At 42.1% G+C, this 20,346-nt stretch overlaps 1 protein-coding gene across 1 annotated transcript; it reads right to left on the bottom strand.

Moving 5' to 3' along the window:
• Window positions 1-11,606: 11,606 nt before the first annotated feature.
• On the bottom strand, window positions 11,607-13,793 carry GNL3L (G protein nucleolar 3 like). The gene has a single exon (XM_044667487.1). It carries the CDS (start codon window positions 13,750-13,752, stop codon window positions 12,046-12,048), a length of 1,707 nt encoding a protein of 568 aa, XP_044523422.1. The 5' UTR covers window positions 13,753-13,793; the 3' UTR covers window positions 11,607-12,045.
• Between the last annotated feature and the right edge of the window lie 6,553 nt (window positions 13,794-20,346).

Raw genomic sequence — 20,346 nt, 5'->3', positions numbered from 1 at the left:
TTGGAAAGTTATTCCAGTCAAAAGGGGATGAGGTAAGTACTAAGGTGGTGGCTGTGTGAGTTGAGGGGAGAGGATTATTTACGAGAGATGTTATAGATTCAGAAATAACAATATTTGGGAAGGAATCAGGCTCAAAAAATGCTTAACTATTCAGTTCTTTTTGCAAGGGAGTGTCAAGGCAGCCCTATTTCCAGCTGTGCTGGAAGACTACTGATGCTGGTGTTCTAAGGCTGGCTCTCCAAGTTCTGGAGAAGACAGAGTGAGTGCCCTTGAGGTAGGTTGTCCACATAGTGGAGAGATGGGGTCATAGGATCAGGGTTATGGACTCTTATACTTCCATATTTGTCCTCTTGTCTAAGTTTATGTGATTCCCTGGAGTTTCCAGTCAAGAAATTCATCCCATCTGTTTGTGTTTCAGTCTAACTGGCTTTCCTAGTGGGAGCCTTGTTTTTCTTGTTAAATTTATGGTATGTAGGAGTAAACCCAGGGGTATGACCGCACCTCCCGAGAACACTAAGGAACTCAGACTGTGATGATCAGAGATCAGGCTCAATGGAAACTGGCTCAGATGTGACTGAGAAGTGTCAACCTAAGATGGTCATGAGTAGTGTGTGGTCATGAGGAAGGAAGACAATCCTTCATAGTATCATCAGGGTCCAACATGGTTGGGGGCTTGGTCAATGAGCTCTCAGTCCATTAACCATGCATGGACTTGCCCTTCGTGGTAGATAATAGAGGGGATGTGCAATATTCGCTGCCTGCTTCTAATCCAGTGTTCTGTAGCTTGATGAGCTTTCTTCCAGCCATGATCAGATGAGAAGCTGGTACTATGGTGAGAAAAGGATCTTCTATGTGACTGAGGAGCCATAATGATAGTGAATATAAAAGTTTTGGAGGTTTTTTGTGGTGAAAATTATCACTTTATTTATTTATTTGAAAATTTATTTTTATTTTATTGATTAATTATGAAAAAATTTCCTTGGTTACATGATTCAGAATATAAATGTTTTCAGAGGATGATCTCTCAAACTCTTTCCTAAAAGTTGCCAGTGGGGGCTCTGCCTCCCATTGGGCAATTCTGTTTCTATGAATACATGGTAACGCTATTTATTTTGTCTTTTTGGCCATTATTCTTTCCTGATTTGGGGAGAATGAAAATAAGGAAATGGTATTAACCAGGTTACTATCTTGTGAACTTCAGAAGGTCGGAAAAGCAAATGGAGTTGGTAGCAGAGACCACCAAAAATAACTGAGTCCATGAAGAGCCAAGCCTAAAGAGTGACCTGCTTGATTCAGGCCAGCATCATTTGTGATATCATGTCCTTCAAGGAGCTAGTCCAGCTGAGAAAGAGGAATGATTCATCTATCAGTGGCGTCTCATGCAGATGCAAACTTGTTAGAGCCTCCAACAGGGGAGAAAAATGATTCCTAGGGCTAGTAATTACAGGATATTCCTTAGCCCTGCATTTCTCTCTACATGTGCCTGACCACTTCATACTTGAAGGGTGAGCCAGCATTCCACAGAAGTGGGCGAAGAAGGACGGTGGCCAACCTCCAGGTGTGTAATGTTTGTCCTTACTCTAATACCTTCTTAATAAATAACCTTTTTGTAAGTGCTAATTCAAATCAGCTAAGTTGATTGATTTGGGAATGGCTTTCAGATTTTGTTTGTGAATAATCATCATTGACCCCTAGGATCCTGAGAGAATAGTAAGCCCACTTTTTTAGGAGGAAGAAGCCATTCTAATAAGGCACCCCTAGGTTGAGCCGGCAACTTGGATGATGGCACATATTCCAGTACTACCCTTATCTAGGATCAGAAAACACAGGTAATTGCTGGGGCTGTGAGATCTAAATCAAGTAGGGACAAGCAGTCAGGTGGATAATTCTCCTTAGAGAAAAGAGGGTTCTGGAGAGGACAATGATGGGAAAGGGCTCATTTAGAAGATCTCATTCCTCTTAGTTAGAAAACAGCAGACCATATTGGAATTAGTGGATAAGGCCAAGGGAAGGTGGTAGTTATGCTTATGACAATATAATCATCCCCTGTATTAGAAGGCAGGACTTAGGACCTTTCCAGGCACCACGAGCTCTGATCCTATATGCAAAGCTAGTGAAAGCCACATCACCAGAGGGTTGTGGGAGGCTGCCCTCATGCGCCAGCAACTTCAACAAGGAAGAAGCAGATAATTTTCCACCTTATTGCTGATCAGAGAATTTATGCCTCAAAATGGAAAAGAATAGCAAGCTCTCCTCAACCAATCAGCAACTTGGACTCCATTCTTTATCCTGCCCACTGCATATGTGATATGATTTTAAGGGCACTCACTGCCTCTCGAAACACCTCCCACACTGATTTTCTTGTGCCTGAAATTTCATATGGTCCTCTATATAAGGCCCACATATACTGGATCTTTCTCACTTTTGACACTAGGGACCATGCTCTCCTATAAAATGTTTTCCTTTCTCAGCTTCAGAGATGGCACACTCTCCAGGTTTTGCTTCTACTTTTCTAATCTTTCTGTCTCCTTTGCAGGATTTTATCCCTCTTAATGTGTGTATGTTCTCTCCCTTAACTCTTTTCTCTCTATATTCTATCCCTGAGAATCTTACTCTTCCATCTGCAACTGTCCCTAAGTAAAGATGGCCCCCACATCTGTAGCTTGACTACTAACCTCTTTTGAGTTCCAGATAGCACCGAAAAGTCAAGTATATTCAATTGGAAAGATTTGTAGTCAGAGGACTTCTGCTGAAATTAAGTTCTGTTCTGTGTTTTGGGCCATGCAATGCCCTGACCACTTATAAAGTTCTCAAAGACTCATTAGACTGAAATGTTTTATCTTATTTAGATGTTATACACAATAAGTACTGGAGACTTTTTATCAGGCGAATCTCAGTTGACTGAACTACTGGCCTTTCTTTAAAGGAACATCATATCACTGGTGTTTGGATTAAGAAGAGGCTTTCAAGTAATTAATAAGGCATGTATTCCTGGACTATTATTCTCTTACCTACACCCCAGTTCTATCTTCCACTGAAATATGAATGTTGCCAAGGTACACTAATGGAGCTATGCTAATGGCACCCCAATCACATGAGGATTAAGAGTTCAAGGAAAAAATTCAGCTGCTAGTAGCATACAACCCCAGTGAAATAAAACAATTTAATGATGTTTTATTACTGGTTGATTTCTAACTGTGAAGATGGCACTACAAACCTGGTGTTATTTTTTAATTAATAAAAATATACTTTCTCCCCTTTTCAGCCCCATTTCTCATTAGAAAAGAGAGAAATATATTGTATTTATAACAGATATGCATAGTTAAGACAAATTTCCAGACTTCTATGTCCAAAAATATATATCTCGATTTATATTGAATCCATCATGTCTCCAGCAAAAGGTGAGCAGTATATTTCATCACGTGTCACTGCACTGACCAGAATTCTTAACTCTTTCAGCCTGTTATTATATAATTTGTTTTCCTGTTTCTGTTAGTTTTACTCTTATCAGTTCATACAAGTCTTCTCAGGTTTCTCAGAAGCCATTCCCTTTATTTCTTGTAATATAATAGTATTTAATTCCATTCATATACCATGATTTGATAAGCCATTCCTCAATGAATGCGCACTTCTTTAGTTTCCAGTTCTTTGCCACCACTATATTTTTGTATATGTAAGCCCTTTTTTCTTGCTATTTCCTTGAAAGATCCCAGCAATCTGTAATGATAGATGACCATCATGTTCTTTAACTAGGCATTTAATAAAACATAATAATAAAAGCTATTCTTTTTAGGAAAGATGGAGAAATGTAAGCTAGATAGTATAACTAGATGGGTTTATAACTGATCAATTTCCTGATTCAAGAAGTAATCAATAATGATTCAAGTTCAACTTGAAAGGCAGCATTCAGTAGACTAATCCAAAGGTCTTTGCTTGATTTTGTGCTATTAATTTCTAAAAAAATATTTTTATTTTTATTCCTAATTACATGAAAAAACAATTTGAAAATTCATTTTTAAAAATTTTGAGTTCCAAATTCTCTCCCTTTGTTCCCCCTCTTTGAGATGCTAAACAAACTGATATTGAGTATACATATAGGCTGTTACCTTTTTTAAGTAATGACTTGAATAAGGGCAAATGATATGAAACTGGGAGATATAGCTAACGTTCTGGGCAAAAGTCAAGATCCAAGTAGACTTTAACAAGCTGGAATCATATGAAATGTAATAAGAATAAATTTGAAGTCTTACTCTTGGGTTCAAAATGGGGAAGGCATGCATAGAAAACAGTGCCTGGAAAGGGCCTTAGGAGTTTTAGTAGAGTACAAGTAAAGGCAACAGTGTAAAATGGAAAAGAAAAGAAAGCCTTAATGCGCTATTGGGATACATTAAGAAAGATGCAGCTTTCAGGAAGAAGGAAATGATCACTCCTCTGTATATTGTTCTTTTCAGACAATATCTGGAATATTTTGATCAGTTCTTAGTGTCATAGTTTCAGAAGAACTCTAATAATATGAAAAGCAACCAAAGGAGGGCAACCAGGATAATGAAGTGTTTGCGGCATATTTCATAAGAGTTGGGAAGGTTGTGCCTGGAGAAGACCCAGAGAGATTGTATTCAAGTATCCAACAGACTTTCTTGTAGAAAAGGGATTGAGCTTGCTCTGTTTGATCCCAGAAGGCAGAACCAGGTTCAGTTGTTGGAAGCTACAAAGGGGGGGACACTTGGGAAATATTTCTTCACTCTTAGAGCTATTCCAAATTGGAATGTGGTTCCTTGGGAGTTAGTGGATTCCCTCTCATCAGAAGTCTTCGAGTAGCAGCTGTATAACCACTTATCTATCAGCTATGCTGTCATGGGGATTCTTCTTTGGATATGATTCTTCTGATGACCCTGCCAACTGGAAAATTCTAGATTTGGGCTTTCTTTTTATCCCAGGCCTTAGCACAGTTCCTGTCTGGCACAGAGTAAACACTTAATAAATGACTGTTGACTGGCTGACTGATTCTGTGATCCTAAGAATTCACTTCTGGGAGACCAAACTTCTATCTGCTCATTGAGAATTTTTGTCCTCCTGAAAAAGTGTTCATCTTCCAGGAGACAAAACAGCTTTGTAGACTCATTATTCCATAGTTTAGGCACAATAAACCAAAGGAAAGGGAAAGGTACTGTCAATGATGTTGGCAAAATGGTTTTCAGGAAAGAGGGAGCATACTGTAGTGACAAGATTGGAATTCAAGAGAGTTGGGTTCCAGTTCTGGCTCAATCAATTAGCAAGCCTCTTTTTTTCCTTTAAATTTATTTATACTGTAAAAAAGAATTAATTCCCAAGCATTTCACTTCCTCTGTTCTTTCCCAGTATCATACAAGACATCAATTGACCAAAAAAAGTATGTAAATAATTAACAAGAATTTATTAATCACTTAATATAGACAAAAAATAATAACAATAAATGAAATAATAATAACCTAGTACCCCCCCATCTTCCTAGTCCTTTTACAACTTATTCCCCTCTCTTTGATCCAGTGACCCAAGCCTCTGAGCTGTTCCATAAACACTCCATCTCTCAGTTGTGGGCATTCTTCCTGGCTGTTCCCTATGCTTGGAATGTTTTCTCTTCTGCTCTCCCACTACTGTCCTCCCTAGCTTCCTTTAAGTAGAAACTAAAATTTCATCCTTTATTGGAAACTTTCCCCAATCCCTCTTAATTCCAGTACCTTCCTTCTGTTCATTATCTCCTCTTTATCTTGCTTTGTATATATTTGTTTGCATGTTGTCTCCCCCATTAGACTGTTAACTGCTTGACTGAAAAGCAATTGTCTTTTGCCTCCTTCCGTATTCCCAATGATTAGCCCAGTGTCTGGCACCTAGTAGGTGCCTAATAAATGTTTATTGATCGACTGGGAATACAAAAATGGAAGTGAAAGTTTCTGCCCTCAAAGAGCTTACCTTCCACCTCTGTGTGACCTTTGGCAAGTCAGAACACTTTTCTAAGTTTGTTGGCTCATTAGTAAAATGAGAGGGGTGGGCTAGGCGATTTCTAAGGTACCTCTGAGCTTTAATTACTCAACTTGGTAATGCCAGGGGTGAAATCCTTATTGATCCGGTCCGTAGCCATGGAATGTTGTCCTTGACTACCACCTCTCAGAAGCATTCGTTAAGCACCTGTACTAAAGCAGATCCTCCCACATTGGCTCAATGATTACAGCCATGTAGAGAGGGGCAGCCCCTGCACACTCTGCTCCCTCTATCATCCTTCTACCTGTGACTAGAAGACCCTGGAAAACAGGCTCACAGAGAGACTGAAAAGACGATTCAAGGAACAGAAATTTTTCTGCAGCTCAAACAGATTGCTTTTTTTAGCTGCTAACAGATCTTGCTTGCTCACTTCCCTTTCCCATGTGAGGGTGAATATCCCAAATGTGCTGGCTGCTAGGGGTTTCAAGCACATTCTCTTCCAGGTTCCCCTGTCAATCGCAGCCTCTCCCAGCCCATCAGGGTCTAGGCACACGTGCTCAGCAGGAAGCAGAGCAGTCCCAGCAGGTGGCTGATTATAGTTTTGTGTCACTTTGGTTCCATGATAACTGGCTCACTATAAAATCGTTTTTTGGGGGGGAAGGCAGGGAATTCATTTTTTCCCCTCCCTAATCTAGGTGGTGTTGGGTTTTTTGTGTATGTGGAATGGAGGGGAAGTGAGAGAATCAATCAGGAGAGAAGACCGAGTAGACAACAGCAAGATTTCCCTCCTTCCCCTTTCCTTATTTTCTTTGCAAATTACTGTTGATACATTTATAATCCTGATTTTCCCAGATCAGAAACATCTCTCACTAGATGAATGGCCACTGAGGCATCAGAGACATAGAACTCCTGGCAGCTTCTGGGGAAGAGATATAAAAGGCAAGGCCAAAGCTCAGACTTTTCTTTAGAAAAGCGTCCTCCCTCCAGGCAGAAGTTCCTTAAAAGGGCCCCACCAAATACTGTTTCCCTCTTGAAGATGGCATGATAGGTTCGGAACTGGAAGGGGAGACTTGGTCTGTTGGCTTAACGGGGTGCAGGGGGGTGGATGCCCCTGGCGCTGGCTACCATCACAGTGGGAAGAGCTGCTGACATATGATTAGTGAATGAAAGCTTAGATTTTGCAGTACCCAGCCAAAATTGTGGGAGGGTAGCAGCTGCTGCACTGAGCAAAAGCCCTAGGAAGACCCTAAAGTTGTAGAATCTGCATATTTCCACCCACCCCTGCCTGGGAGGCCAGCTCAGAGCAGTCATTATAGGACTTTCCTTCAGGCATCAGGAAACCACGGATTGTGATTTGTTTAGATTCGTCTGAATGGTTAGGAGGCTGCCAAATCGCACCGACAGCTGCAGTCAGTTGCTTTCTTCATGCTGTTCCATCCATGCCATCCATGTTATCAGCAGCATCTCGGCTTCACCCTGAGTGTCTTGGGAAATCACTTGAACTTAGTTGAGAGTCAGAATTCTGAATCTGTTCCCTCTTTGCCAGGATCACTGCGTTTGTTCGATGAGATTGTGATTCAGGCAGTTTTAGCTTTTATTTATTTATGCTTTTATTGATTTGTCAATCTAAGAAAAAAGAAACTCTCCACCCCTCAAAAATCACCCTTCTTCTCAGAACAAATACCAAAGACATAATAACAGTGATGAAAATTCTGACAATAGGATGGGACTCTCACGTGCTGGAATTTTGCAGGAAAAATCTAGATAGGGCAGGACTAGAATAGAACAAAGTTTTCTTGGGTACAAATGTAGATTATCCCCCAGATTTTTTAAAAATCACAATAACCTTTACTATTTATGCTTTTCCATTTTCACATAAGGTTCATTTCTCAATATGCTTTCTCCATTGAATCCTACTTTGTAATAAGGACAATTTTTTTTTATACACTTACCTTCTGTCTTAGAATCAACACTGTTTATTATTTTGCCTTATCCAAGGCAGAAGAATGGTAAGGCTTAGGCAATGGGGATTAAGTGACTTGATCAGGATCATACAGTTAGGAAGTGACTGAGGCCAGATTTGATACCAGAACAAAGACAAATTTAAGCAAAACCCAACAAACTCTGCCTGATAGTATACATAACATATATAACAGTAAACTATCATTTTTTCTCTTACTGTTTCTCTAAGGCTGGGCAATCTCTGACAGAAATTATTAATACTTGGGGGGCTACAATTTTCTTTATGCATTTGTGGACTGAAAAGAAATCCACAGTAATTTGGTGGGGGTACAATTGGCAGGGGAAGAAATCTCTTCTATCAATGTTTATGTCAATGTTTATTGGTAATGTAAAATAATAGAACACTGGATTTGGAATCATAAGATATGAGTTCAGTGTAAGTGGACCTATGCACTAACCAGGACACATATGCCCCAAATAGGTAACTAAGCTAAACACAGTAAAAGAAAAGAATACAAACTTGAACCTAGGGTTGTCCACCCAAGGGTGAAGAGTAGGGTAATGACTAGATGAATCCACTGATTATATTATATTAATGATAATCCATTGATTAAAAAATCAAGGGAACTAGCACTTATGAAATAGTTTCTATGTGCTAGATTCTGTAACAGGAGTTAGGATTAAAAAAAGCAAAAATGAGTGTCCTTATTCTCAAGGAATTGATGGCCTTCTATACAATATACACATATGATAAATATGTGATAAATATATACAGAAGAACTACAAGGTAAAAATATCAAACAGACACTAGCAACTTGGAGGATTAAAGAAGGCTTTACACATAGGAGGTGGGTTACTTGAACAGATCTTTGAAAGAAGGCCAGGGACTGAGGCAATAAATTGAATATCAGGTGGGGTATACGGCCCACACAAAGCCACAGAGATGGGAAATGGAATTTTGTGTATGAGACAAGTGAGCTGGTTTGACTGGACCCTAGATATAAGAGATATAGAAAGGGAGGCTCTGGAAAGGATGTTAAATGTTTAATGGAGGGGGCTGTATTTTATCTTAGAGAGAAAAGGAAGCCTCCTGAGCTCCCAGAGGACTGGAATAACTGCCATACCTACACTGTCCATGGAAGATGGACTGGAAAGTGGAAAGACTGAACTAGGAAGACCTATTGGGGGTCTACTGCATCCTTCTAGGAAAGAGGTGATGAAGGCCTGAATAGGGTGATATCTTCATAAGTGGGGATGGAAATGAATACAAGAGCTATCATGGAAGGAATGACCAAGATTTGGCAACTGGAAATGGGGGCTACCAAGAATTCTTTCTGCATTGCTCTTCCAGCTAAAATGGAGCACAACCATTTAAGCTGAAAATCCTCCTAGTAACTTGGTGAGCTTTTAAAACCCAGCAGGTCCAAAAGGATGCATTTTCCTCCAGCACTGTTGCTGAAGCCATTGTGGATGGCCATGCTTCCCAGAGAGCTGGAGGGCAAAAGGGTTTTGAGGTGGCAGTTTGCTAAAGGAGCCAAACATTGGAACAAAGTGTGAGAACCTAGGATAGCATTCATCACCAGGATCTGGGACGAGGCAATGGCTGGGTGTATAGGAAACATTTCCAGGTAAAGATGCTACAGCAACCCCAGAGTCAGCAATTGGTCCTATGGTCAGGAAGCTGCTGTTCTTTGTGATTGAAATCAGTGAAGTCATAGTTCTCAGTCACCCCCTGTCCTCAAATCACTTTTCAGAAGCAGAACTCTAGTCCTAGAACTTTAGCGCTAAAAGGTACAGCAGAGATCATCTCATCCAACCCCTTTCTCTTCAAAGTAAGAAAGGAAAGTTTACAAAGGGGCAGAGACTTGCTCAAGAACACCCAATGAGAACAGCAGAATTGGGTACCCAGATTGCCAGTGCTTCCCTATACAGTTAGGCTGTTTTCAAAAGACTTGCCTATTTTTTAAAATGCATGCCTTTTGGTTTTTCTATCAATCTGGTCCCCATATTCTCCTCCGATCCTACTATTGTAGGATGTAGGAGGGGTCTCCCCTTTATAACAATGATAATTAAAACCAAATGAAACATTTTTCTTTCATCTTTCACTTCTATTAAAAGATGTCCATCACCTTTTCTTTTGGGACTAAGATTGGTCACTGCAATTGTTCAGTATTCTTCATATTCATTTCTCGCTTGCCCTAGTTTTATCAGATTTACTTCAGACCCTTCCCTTAAGCATCCTATGCAAATATCTATTTTAGATTCAGTTTTCATATTAGTAATTTTGGTGACCTTTTCCATTATTGGGGGGGGCAAATGGTTACATTTGTACCTCACAAAGTAATTCTTTGTAGGGGCTATGTTGCAGACTTGCCTGGTCATCAGTATTTGAATTACATTTATTTAAGCATTGTTATCATGTGCATGCACTGTTAGGTGCATCAGTCAATAAGTATGCATAGTCACAATGCACACAATGAATACCAGGTAATTTGGGGAGAGTGGTTGTGCTGGTGGGGAGAGGGCAAGAAGAATCAGGCATAGCCTCATGAAGAAATCAGTGCTCCAGTGGAGTCTCAAAGGAAGCAAAGAAGGCAGAGGAAAGTACAGTGAGTCCTAGGCATGAAGGACTACTATTGCAAAGGCATGGAGCCTGGGGAGGAGGCCGATGTGTGTGAGTAACAGCAAGGTCAATCTGGTTGGATTGCAGAATTCAGGAAGGGCAGTAATGTGTAAAAAGATTGTAAAGTTAGGTTTAGGGCCAAATTGTGATGGTCTTTAAATAATAGGTGAATGCATACATACATACATATTATGTAAAACCCTTACCTTCTTAGAATCAATAGTATGTATCAGTTCTAGGGCAGAAAATGGCTTGACAATTGGGGTTAAGTGACTTGCCCAAGTTCATACAGCTAGAAAGTATATTTTGAGACTAGATTTTAACCCAGGACTTCTGAGCTCCAGCACTGGCTCTCAGTTCATTGAGCCACCTAGCTGTCACAGGACTTTATATTTTATACAGGGGGGGGATGGACAGTAAGGAGCCACTAGTTTATTTAACTAGAATGACAATCAGAACTATGCTTTTGGGTCAGGTGAGGTTTCTCTTCTCCTGTCCTAGTGCTAAAAGAATGGCTGAGAAAGATAGCAATTTGTGGGAAGGAGATGAGATGGCAGATCCTTTCCTCACAGCAACTGGAGTTACAAATGTTGCCCCATTACTGTTCTCAGGGACAAAATAGCCCGAGTGAGACGAAGCTCCTTTGTGGCAAATGCACTATAAAAGCTCTCAACAGTCAGGTGTATCAGCCCTGATTACAGAGCTTCTATGATTATAGACAATGTCTTGTGGGATAACACCTGGCATACAGCACTTGATCTATCTAACATATCCATCTCTATCTACTCATAAAATATTAGGGCTGGAAGGGATCTTGCCAATTATCAAATCCAATACCCTTATTTTACAGATGAGAAATCTTTGGCTCATTAGTTTTACGACTTGCCTAAGGTCACACAGTTGCTCATTCACAAAGCTGTAGAACTCAACTCTCTTGCTAATATTAATAATAGCTGTCTTTTATATAGTACTTAAGGTTCCCCCAACCCCTGGCCCAACTTGTACTGAGGTAGGGCTTAATTTATCTAGCAGACACAAGCACACAAAACTCGAAGGCATTTGATCAAATCCAATTATTTAATGAGATCTACATACCTCATTTCACCCTGTAGCTGCCCTTAAAAACCTTCCCTTTACTTCCCTGGATGATTAACTCTCTTCATTTTCTCCCCATTGCTCACTTACTAGTTTCTTACCCACAAGAGTCTTAGAACAAAAATCCCTCTCCCCAAGCCAATGACCCACCAATACACTGCCACTGATCAGGACCTTGCCTGCCCTCTGGCTCTAATTTTTTTAAATTAAGAAAGCTATTGTTTAAAGTAAGGGCCTATAGTCTAACCTTCACAGTCCACCTGTCTGGGACAAGCTACAGCCAGGAAACAGTAACTGCCCCATGCACCTTAGCTGAGTAAGCCACTCATGCTTAGAACATGTAAGGTGTAATTTATTGCAGCTTCTCAGTTTTTCCACTTCCACCAGGGCCAGGTGGAAGAGATTGTTCATTCATCTGTAATAGTTAAGTCCAAAGCAGCCACAAGGCTGTCAGACAGCTTTGTTGCAAGTTTATTTGCTCTCTTCTGTAGCTTCTTCCTCCTCTTGCAGGCAGCAGCTAGGCCCTGTCCCTGATGGAGAGGGTCCATGGCCCAGATTTCTTCTAGTTTGGGGGCCTGGGGCAGCTTCTGTTTAGCCTCTTCTGGCTTTTTAATCTTGTTTCCCTTCAGCTCCACGGTGATGGCACCAAACTCGGGGTCTTTGTCTTCATCCATGAAATCCTCTAGGTCTTCTCTGGCATCCCAGAACTCCTCTTCCTCCTCCTCCGGTGGCATCTCTATTTCAGTCTCACTGGTAAGGTCAAATGGCTTTTGACCAAAGCTGATGGGCCCTGTGGGCATGCTAGCTAAGGCCTCCATGTTGCCCTGCTCCAGGGCCTCAAAATCAAAGGCTTTGCCCATCTCAGAAACAATTTCTGCACTGATGTGTGTGGGCAACTTGTGTGTCTCAGGTGGGTGGGTGAAGTAGCCAATTTTCCCATTCATCCAGTCAGTTAGCACTGCCTTGGCAGCTTTCTCCTGGTCAGGGGTCCCTCCCTTCTTCAATCTCCCCAGCCTTCTGGCAAGGAGCACCAAGAACTCCATGGTGTTATTAAAGTGAGGTAAGCCATAATGCTGGGAGAGCTGCTCGTGATTGCATCTTCGAAGGATGGCCTCCACTGGAGTCACAGGGTCGGCCAGTTGTTCAATCTTTAGACAGTTTCTAAGGATAAGGGCAGTGTCCGAGGTGGAAGGGGATAACACGATCCCTGGAGAGTCCAGCAGTGTGACATACTTGTCCAGGTGGACCTCCTGCAGGCACTTGGTGACGCCTGGGGTGGCTCCCACATTGCACGCCCGAGCCCTCTTCAGGCTGTTGATCAAACTGCTCTTTCCCACGTTGGGGAAGCCCACAACCCCGACCCTGATGGCGGTCCTGAGGTCCTGGCTTCGACAGTAATTGCCCAGGACCTTCATGAGGCAGTCAGCTCCGATGCAGGCGCCAGTGCTCAGCAGCTCTGCGGAGGCCTGCTTGGCTGGAACCTTGCTCTGCTGCAGGTTCCGGTTCTGCTGCTGTGTAGATGCCTTGAAGGCCACGGTGGGGAACTCATTGCGCAGATAAGCCAGCCACTTTTCCACCAGTTCTTTAGGCACCAGGTCGATCTTGTTGAGCACCAACACTAGCTTCTTGCTGCCCCCGGCCTGGAGAACAGCTTGCTCCACCTGAGGGCAGCGGCAGCTCTGGGGGTCTCGGGCATCGAGGACCTCCAGGACCACGTCGGCCGCATCCACCACCTTCCTGAACTCGCGATAGTAGGCCTTCCTGGAAGCCTCGCGCTCCAGCTGCGGATGCTGCTGCTGCTCCAGGGCCTGCAGGTCTCGCTCCCTCTGCTCGTGCTCGCGCTGCCGCTGGAGCACCTCGCGCTGCAGGCCTTCCAGGCTGCGCCGTAGGCCCTTCTCCCGCTCCCGGGCGGCGCGCTGTTTATCCCGCATCTCGTCCTGCCTCTGCTTCCTCAGCTCGGCCTCCCGCCCGGGCTGCGCCGCCGCAGTCCCCGCTGCGCCGCTCCCCGACAGCCCGGTCCGCAGCGTCGGGGGAAGGCGACGCGGCTTACTGCCGGAGCGGCGCGGCTTATTGCCGGGGCCCCGGGACGCCGTCCGGCCGCGGCGTTTCGTCATCGCCAAGCTCTCCCGCCACCTGCAATTGACTTAGTACCTTGTTCAAGATGAACACCGGAATCAATGTGGGCACGGGGTGAGAGGGACAGGCGCGTGGCCGCAAGCGCGTGGAAGACACACGTGGGCGAGGGTCTTGCTCCCCGGGACACAGATGCGTAGAAGTAGTGTGGAGTTCCGGCATAGGGTCTGCGCCTGCGCGCGCACGCGCTAACAGCACTCTGGCTTCTTCCCCCTCCCCCCCCCCCCGGCCTGGGTCCTTCACTGTTTCCTGCGGTACGCTACGGGGCGATTCTCTTCCTCTCCCCCGCAGCGCCTCTCCACTCTCTAACTCACGGCGCGTCTGCGCCGAGAGAAGCGGAAAAGCTTGGGGACTGGGGAGGGACTAACTTGATTGTTCGTGAGGTGGGGAAAGTACCACGGGGTATACTCGCTGTCTCTCTCCCTCCCCCCTTCTCTTCCGCTGCCCCTCCCCCCTTTTACTTTTAATCTTAGAATCGGTATTGTATATTGTTTCCTAGGCAGCAGAGCTGTAAGGGCAGGCTAGTGGGGTTAAATGACTTGGCCCGGGACACCGAGCTAGGACTCGTCTGAGGCCAGCTTGGAGCCCAGGGCCTCCTCCCCGATCCAGGCCTGGCGCTTTATCCGCCGAGCCACCTAGCAGCTCCCCCTATCTTTCAAAGGGTTAGGTAGTGTGCCCTAGATCTGGAGTCGGGAGGACCCTGAGGGCAGCAACGGGGCACCACGGTGCCTGGAGGCAAGATGACTCGAGTTCAGATCCCGCCACAGACACTTCCCTAGTTGTGGGGGCATCGATTCACTTCCACCTGCCTCAGTTCAATTCCAAAATAGGCACAATAATAGCAACTACCTCCCAGTGCTGTAGGAATTGGATAAAATGATATTTAATAAAGTGTCTTGTAACCCTTAAAGGACTATATAAATGCTAGCTATCATTATTATTTTGTACATGCAAAACCAAAGTACATTGAATTGAGACTCTCTCCTCATTGGTAGAGAACAATTAGCTTTCGAACTAGGATTACTTATTAAATTTGTAACCCCAGCCCCCAAAACCAATGTTAATAGATTATTTTCATTGTCGGGGAGCAAACTGGAGTTACTTATTATTATTATTATTATTATTATTATTATTATTATTATTATTATTATTATTATTATTATTATTATTATTATTAAACTTGTAACCCAGACCCCCAAACCATTGGTGTTGGACTCTCTCTGCACTGGTGGGTTTGGGGACTAAAGTTATTATTGTTGTGGTTACGATAATGATTTTAATTACTTAGATGTCAGTCCCTCATCACATAAATGCTGGCAGTGTGACCTTGGGTAAGTCACTGAATCTCCCTCAGTGCTCCACACAGCTATCTCTGAGACTATAAAGTTGAAGAAAAGGTGCCAACTTGCTTAGATGGAGAAAATGTCTTCATTTGGGAGTTCCCCATTGAACAAGGAAGTCGCACACATAGCTTCTCTCTCTGCTTTTAGATAGCATCCCATCTCAGATTAACCTCACTCATTTGATGGGGCATCTGAGACCAAGGAAGAAGTCCAAAGGCTCAGAAGATGTGTCCAAGATTCCAGTGTTCTTTCTGCTACCCCCAGCTACCCCCATGAACACCAGAGAAGCCAAGCAACCTGCCTAAAATCATACAGGTTTTAAGTAGCAATGCTGAGATTTGAAGCCAAGATTATCTGAGTCCATCCAACATAATTCAAATTTGACAAGTTTTTTTATTTTTATTTTTTAAGGCATTGTACTAAGTGCTGGGGATACGAAGAGAAGGCAAAACAGACCCTGATTCAAAGAGTTTACGTTCTCCTGGTAGGAAATAATGCTTCTGTAGAGAATATAAAATAATTTAAAAGGAGAGCTTTGGCATAATAGGGACAATTTTGACCCATTTTAGAAGACTCTACAAACACACATCAGTATCTTCATCTGTAAAATGGGAATAATAATACCACCTACCTTAGAGAGTGGTTGTGAGGATTAATTGACATATTTACAAGTGTGTTACAAACTTTAAAGCATTTTATAAATGCTAACTATCATTACTACCATTATCATCATTATGATTGTGTCCTCTCACACTAAGGCATAATATGCACTCAATTGAAACCCTGAGTATTCAAGAGCCCCTTTAGTATCAAAAATAAAATTAGTTAGCTATTAATTATTATATTAGTTAGTGATATTAGTTTACTTTTGGTTTCCAGAAGCAGATGACTGGAAAAGGGGCTATGATATTGGAGGAAATGTTTCATGCCTATTTTAGGGTTATCAGGCCTTGGGCCCAGGCTAGTGTATTTGGGACTAATTTGGAGAAATGCTAAGAGAGGGGGCCATCTGAAGCGCAACTCCTTTGTTAAATTGGCTACTTATTACATTTTAAAAATCAGATCTGTAATTTCAGTGATATCAGGAATTACTGGTAAACTTTTTCTTTTAATGCCCATCAGCAACTACTCTGTTAACTTAACGACTTAAAATCTTAGTGCGTTGTCTGGAGGATCTAGAAGTTGACTTGCCCAGGATCATGAAGCCAGTATGCATAGATAGTATATATAAACCCAGTAAGTCAATCAATAAACGTTTATCAAGTATCTGGCATGTGTCAGGCACTGTGCTAAATACAGGGAATACAGAGAAAGGCAAAATATAGTCCTTACCTTGAAGAACTTCATAGTCTAATGGAAGAGACAATAGGATTGTGTTTGAAGGTCATCAGCAGGGAAGGCACTAGATTTGGGGGAGATCAGGAAAGGCTTCCTAGAGAATAAGAGATTTTAGTGGAACTTGAAACAAGCCAGGAAAGCCAAGAAATGGAGATGAGGTAGGAGAGAATCCCAGGCAGGAGGGAAGTTAGGGAAAATGCCTGAAGTCAGGAGATGGAGGGTCTTGTCTCATTCAACTAACAGGAAGGGAGCCAGACCCACTGGATCAAAGAGTTCATGGGAGTGTAAGGTCCAGCCCAGGTCTTTTCCAACTCTGGGACTACTTACTATATATGTCTTATCTTATTAATAGTAATGGGGAAATGGACCTGGCCATAGTTTTATCTCCTTTAAAAAATACACAAGCTTCAGAAAAATTGCTTTTTTCCTGAGGAAAATTTAATTAAAATGGAAGGCCTATTTGCTTTCTCTTTGCTTCTTTATAATTTTATCTTCTGTTTAGGTAGCCTTAGTTAGTTAGCCTGTATTGCCAGGAGCTCTTTGACTAAGAGTTTGCCTATGTGAAATCTAAAAAATAAATAATCAAGGTTTTAAAATGTGGTTGGTCATTTCTTTGTTCCCATTTGGTGTTGTCTCATTAGGAGATTTGTCTGTCCAATTGCTCTGCTTGGGAGGGTTGAGATAGGGTGAACATTTCTTGGAGAACCTTTGCTGTTTTTTAGTCTTGCCCGAAGCCCTGGAACTAAAGAGTTCAGTTTGTTTGCTCCAGATGTACACACTTGCTGTCACATCTGCAAGGATCAGCAAATGGTCCAACCACATCAAGGAGAGATGAAGAGGGTGCCAGCCTACTACAGAGGGCACTGAGGATGAGAATGGTAATGTGGTGGGACAGAGAGCCCTGAGCGGCCACAGAGTAGCTGGCTCTGCTCTTGGATACAATTACTGTTTGCTTGTGCTGGGTTTAGTCTTTCACCACAGAAATGAATCTAACAGGAAATTCTCAGTTCCTCTAAGACAAAGGCTCTCAAAGTGTGGTCCATGAGGATTTTCCAGGTGGTCTGCAGACGAGGCTCTTGTAGCATTAATGGTTATAATATGTCAATGCCTATACTTTTGTTCCTGCTCTGTTCCCTTTCTTCAAGGCCCTACTCAGGTATCAGCTCCTCCCTTCAGGACTTCCTTGAACACTTCTAGTTGAAAGTAAACTTCATATATCTGTTTCAGAGAATCCATGGATCAAAGGATCATAGATTTAGATTTGGAAGGGACCTTAGACCTTTCCAAACTATCGAGTGCAAACCTCTTATTTTAGAGATGAGGGGCTATAACCCTAAGAAGTTGTGTGACTTGTTGAAAACTTAGCCAGGGAAGAACAGAATCAGGATTCAAATCCAGTTCTTCTGACTCCCAAAACAATGCTGTTTTTATTGTACTCTGCTGCCTTTCCACAGTACATACTGCAATCTTTCACAAGATCTTTTAAAATTGTACAGGTACCAATGGACTGCCAGGGCTTTTCATCATTTATCCCTTCTTCTTGCTAAATGACTAGTTGTTTGCTCATCTAAGGTATCTACTGTCTTTGGGAATGTCCAACTCAAATAAAATGAGAAGGAATTCCCTATAGATAGTGAAGTTTCCTAGATGCTATTTGTTTGTTTTAAACTCTTAGTTTCTGTCTTAGAATCAGTACTGTGTATTGGTTGTAATGTAGAGATGGCAGCATGGAATCCCTGCAAAATACAAGGTCAACCACACCCAGAATTCCAGGGGACCCCCTCTGGAGAACTTTGGGTGAGGCTGACCCTGTATTTTGCAGGGATTCCATGCTGCCATCTCTACATTACAGGTTCCAAGGCAGAAGAGCGATGAGGGTTAGGCAATGGGGATTAAGTGACTTGCCCAGGTCTCACAGGATGTTAGGATGTGTCTGAGACCAGATTTGAACACAGAACCTCCTGTTTCTAGGCTTGGCTCTCTATCTGAGACACCTAGGTATCCCCATACCTCACCAGAGCCTGTTAGTAGATGATATTGCATTAAACTCTAGAATACTGCAGAGTCTCCTAAATAAGACCTATAACAACTCAAAAGAATTTAGCCTTACAATCCACAAAGGAATGATCAATGAATGAAAAAAATACCATTGATACAGTGATAACAATGATGACCTGAATTCTGTTACTTTCAAGTACTCCTCCTAAGAACTCAGGTTCTAGCTAGATTTGCATGGGAACTTCCTTTTGCCCTTTCCACCAGGGCAGTCTTTCCTCTTCTACCCATTAATTAAAACTAAAGTTTACTGAGCACACCCCATGCACATCTCCCAGAGATGCTGTGGCTAACAAGGACCCAAATTCTAGCCACTTACCATGCCTGTCCCATTTCCTGACCTTTTAAATAGTCTACAGTGTTCAGATCCTCATGGTGCAGGGGAAGAGTGTCAAAATTGGAGTTAGAGGACCTGAATCTCACTTTACCACTCATCGATGTGAATTTGGATCAGTCATTTCACTTTTATGGACTTGAAGTTCCTTCTCTGTCAAATGAGGTAATTTAACTAATATTTCTTCTTGCTCAAAATCTGTGATTCTACTAACTAGGCTTAAATTTCAGTAGATTTATAGTTGAAAGGTACCTTCAAGTCCAAAACAATCATTTAGTATATGTGTAAACTCTTTTCTAGCAAAATAAAGTAACTGGTTCACATTCTCACAATTAGTAAGGGGCAAAAGTAGGTAAGAATTAAGTATTTTTTTTCCTATGTATTTTGTCTATTACGGGTTTTTAAATGCTAGACCATAAGGAAGAGTCTTCAGAAGTATTAGGCCATGTCTTTCCACTGGAAAAATATCAAAAGCATGAGTAAACACATACATTTCTAGGAGCTTGCCCTGTTGTATAACAGAAAGTAACCCACTGTTCAGTAAGGAGAGGTATCTACATTAAGTGTGTCTGACCCATATGTCAAGTAGATATTTGAATATGCTTTTCAAAGTCCAGTTGATTTAAAAATTCTCTGGAGAGATGATTGCTAGTGTAATATGGAAGATCTCAGATCTATGTACTAATGACCAAGGGTTTAAATTGACTAAAGGATGAAATGATCTTGGCTTGGGCAAGAACTATCTAAGAATACAAAACCTGATAATGTTCTTTGTGCCTTAAAGTAAACTGTGATATGTTCTTCCATTTCCTTCCTAACCCCTGCTTGATAGGAGATGTGGTTACATTCTAAGGATTGATGACTGGATATCTGGGGTTGGACCAGATAAGAAAGGAGAGAAAAGGAGGATGATAAAAAAAGTGTTTTGGTTGTTGCCAACCATAAAGAACAGTAAGACCATGAACTAAGGAATACAGTGCCTGTTAACCTTTGCCCAGAGGGAGGATCAGAAATTATACTGATGCAAGACTGTAAAATGAAAATATGTAAATAACAGCTAAGGAAGGACATCTCAGGGAGATGATAGGTATATTTGATGAGGAGAAAGAGAGGAAGGATGCCTTTAGATATCTTGGGGATGGGAGGAGAGTAGACCATAATTTAATAAATATGATATCCTACATTCAGATTCTAGGGTGAATTCGGATTATGCTTGCACAGCAATACCCTTCCTCATTCCTTTAACTAGAGCTATGTGGGTTCAATAAAGCACTTAGATAAATCTAAGTTTGTTGGAAATAGTGCTACCATTTCAGAAATCTATAGTAAGGTCAGATGTTAGGACCACTGACCTATATCCTCTTTAACTTTAGATCGACAGCACATTTCAAGAAGAAAAAAAAGCCTATGAGAAGCTTGCTTGTACTTTCTTATGAAAGATTAATGTATTAAGTAGGAGAGGAAGGAAACTAGTATTTCCTCATCTCAGGAAGTAAATTTGACTT

The sequence above is a fragment of the Gracilinanus agilis genome, chromosome 3 (assembly GCF_016433145.1).
Source record: "Gracilinanus agilis isolate LMUSP501 chromosome 3, AgileGrace, whole genome shotgun sequence".
Taxonomy (NCBI): domain Eukaryota; kingdom Metazoa; phylum Chordata; class Mammalia; order Didelphimorphia; family Didelphidae; genus Gracilinanus; species Gracilinanus agilis.
Note: the sequence above shows the minus strand (reverse complement) of the source record. Positions and strands in the feature narration are given on the sequence as shown.

What these genes read in the sequence shown, in the direction of transcription:
- GNL3L (XM_044667487.1), bottom strand. Translation starts at nt 13,752, where the DNA reads ATGACGAAACGCCGCGGCCGGACGGCGTCCCGGGGCCCCGGCAATAAG.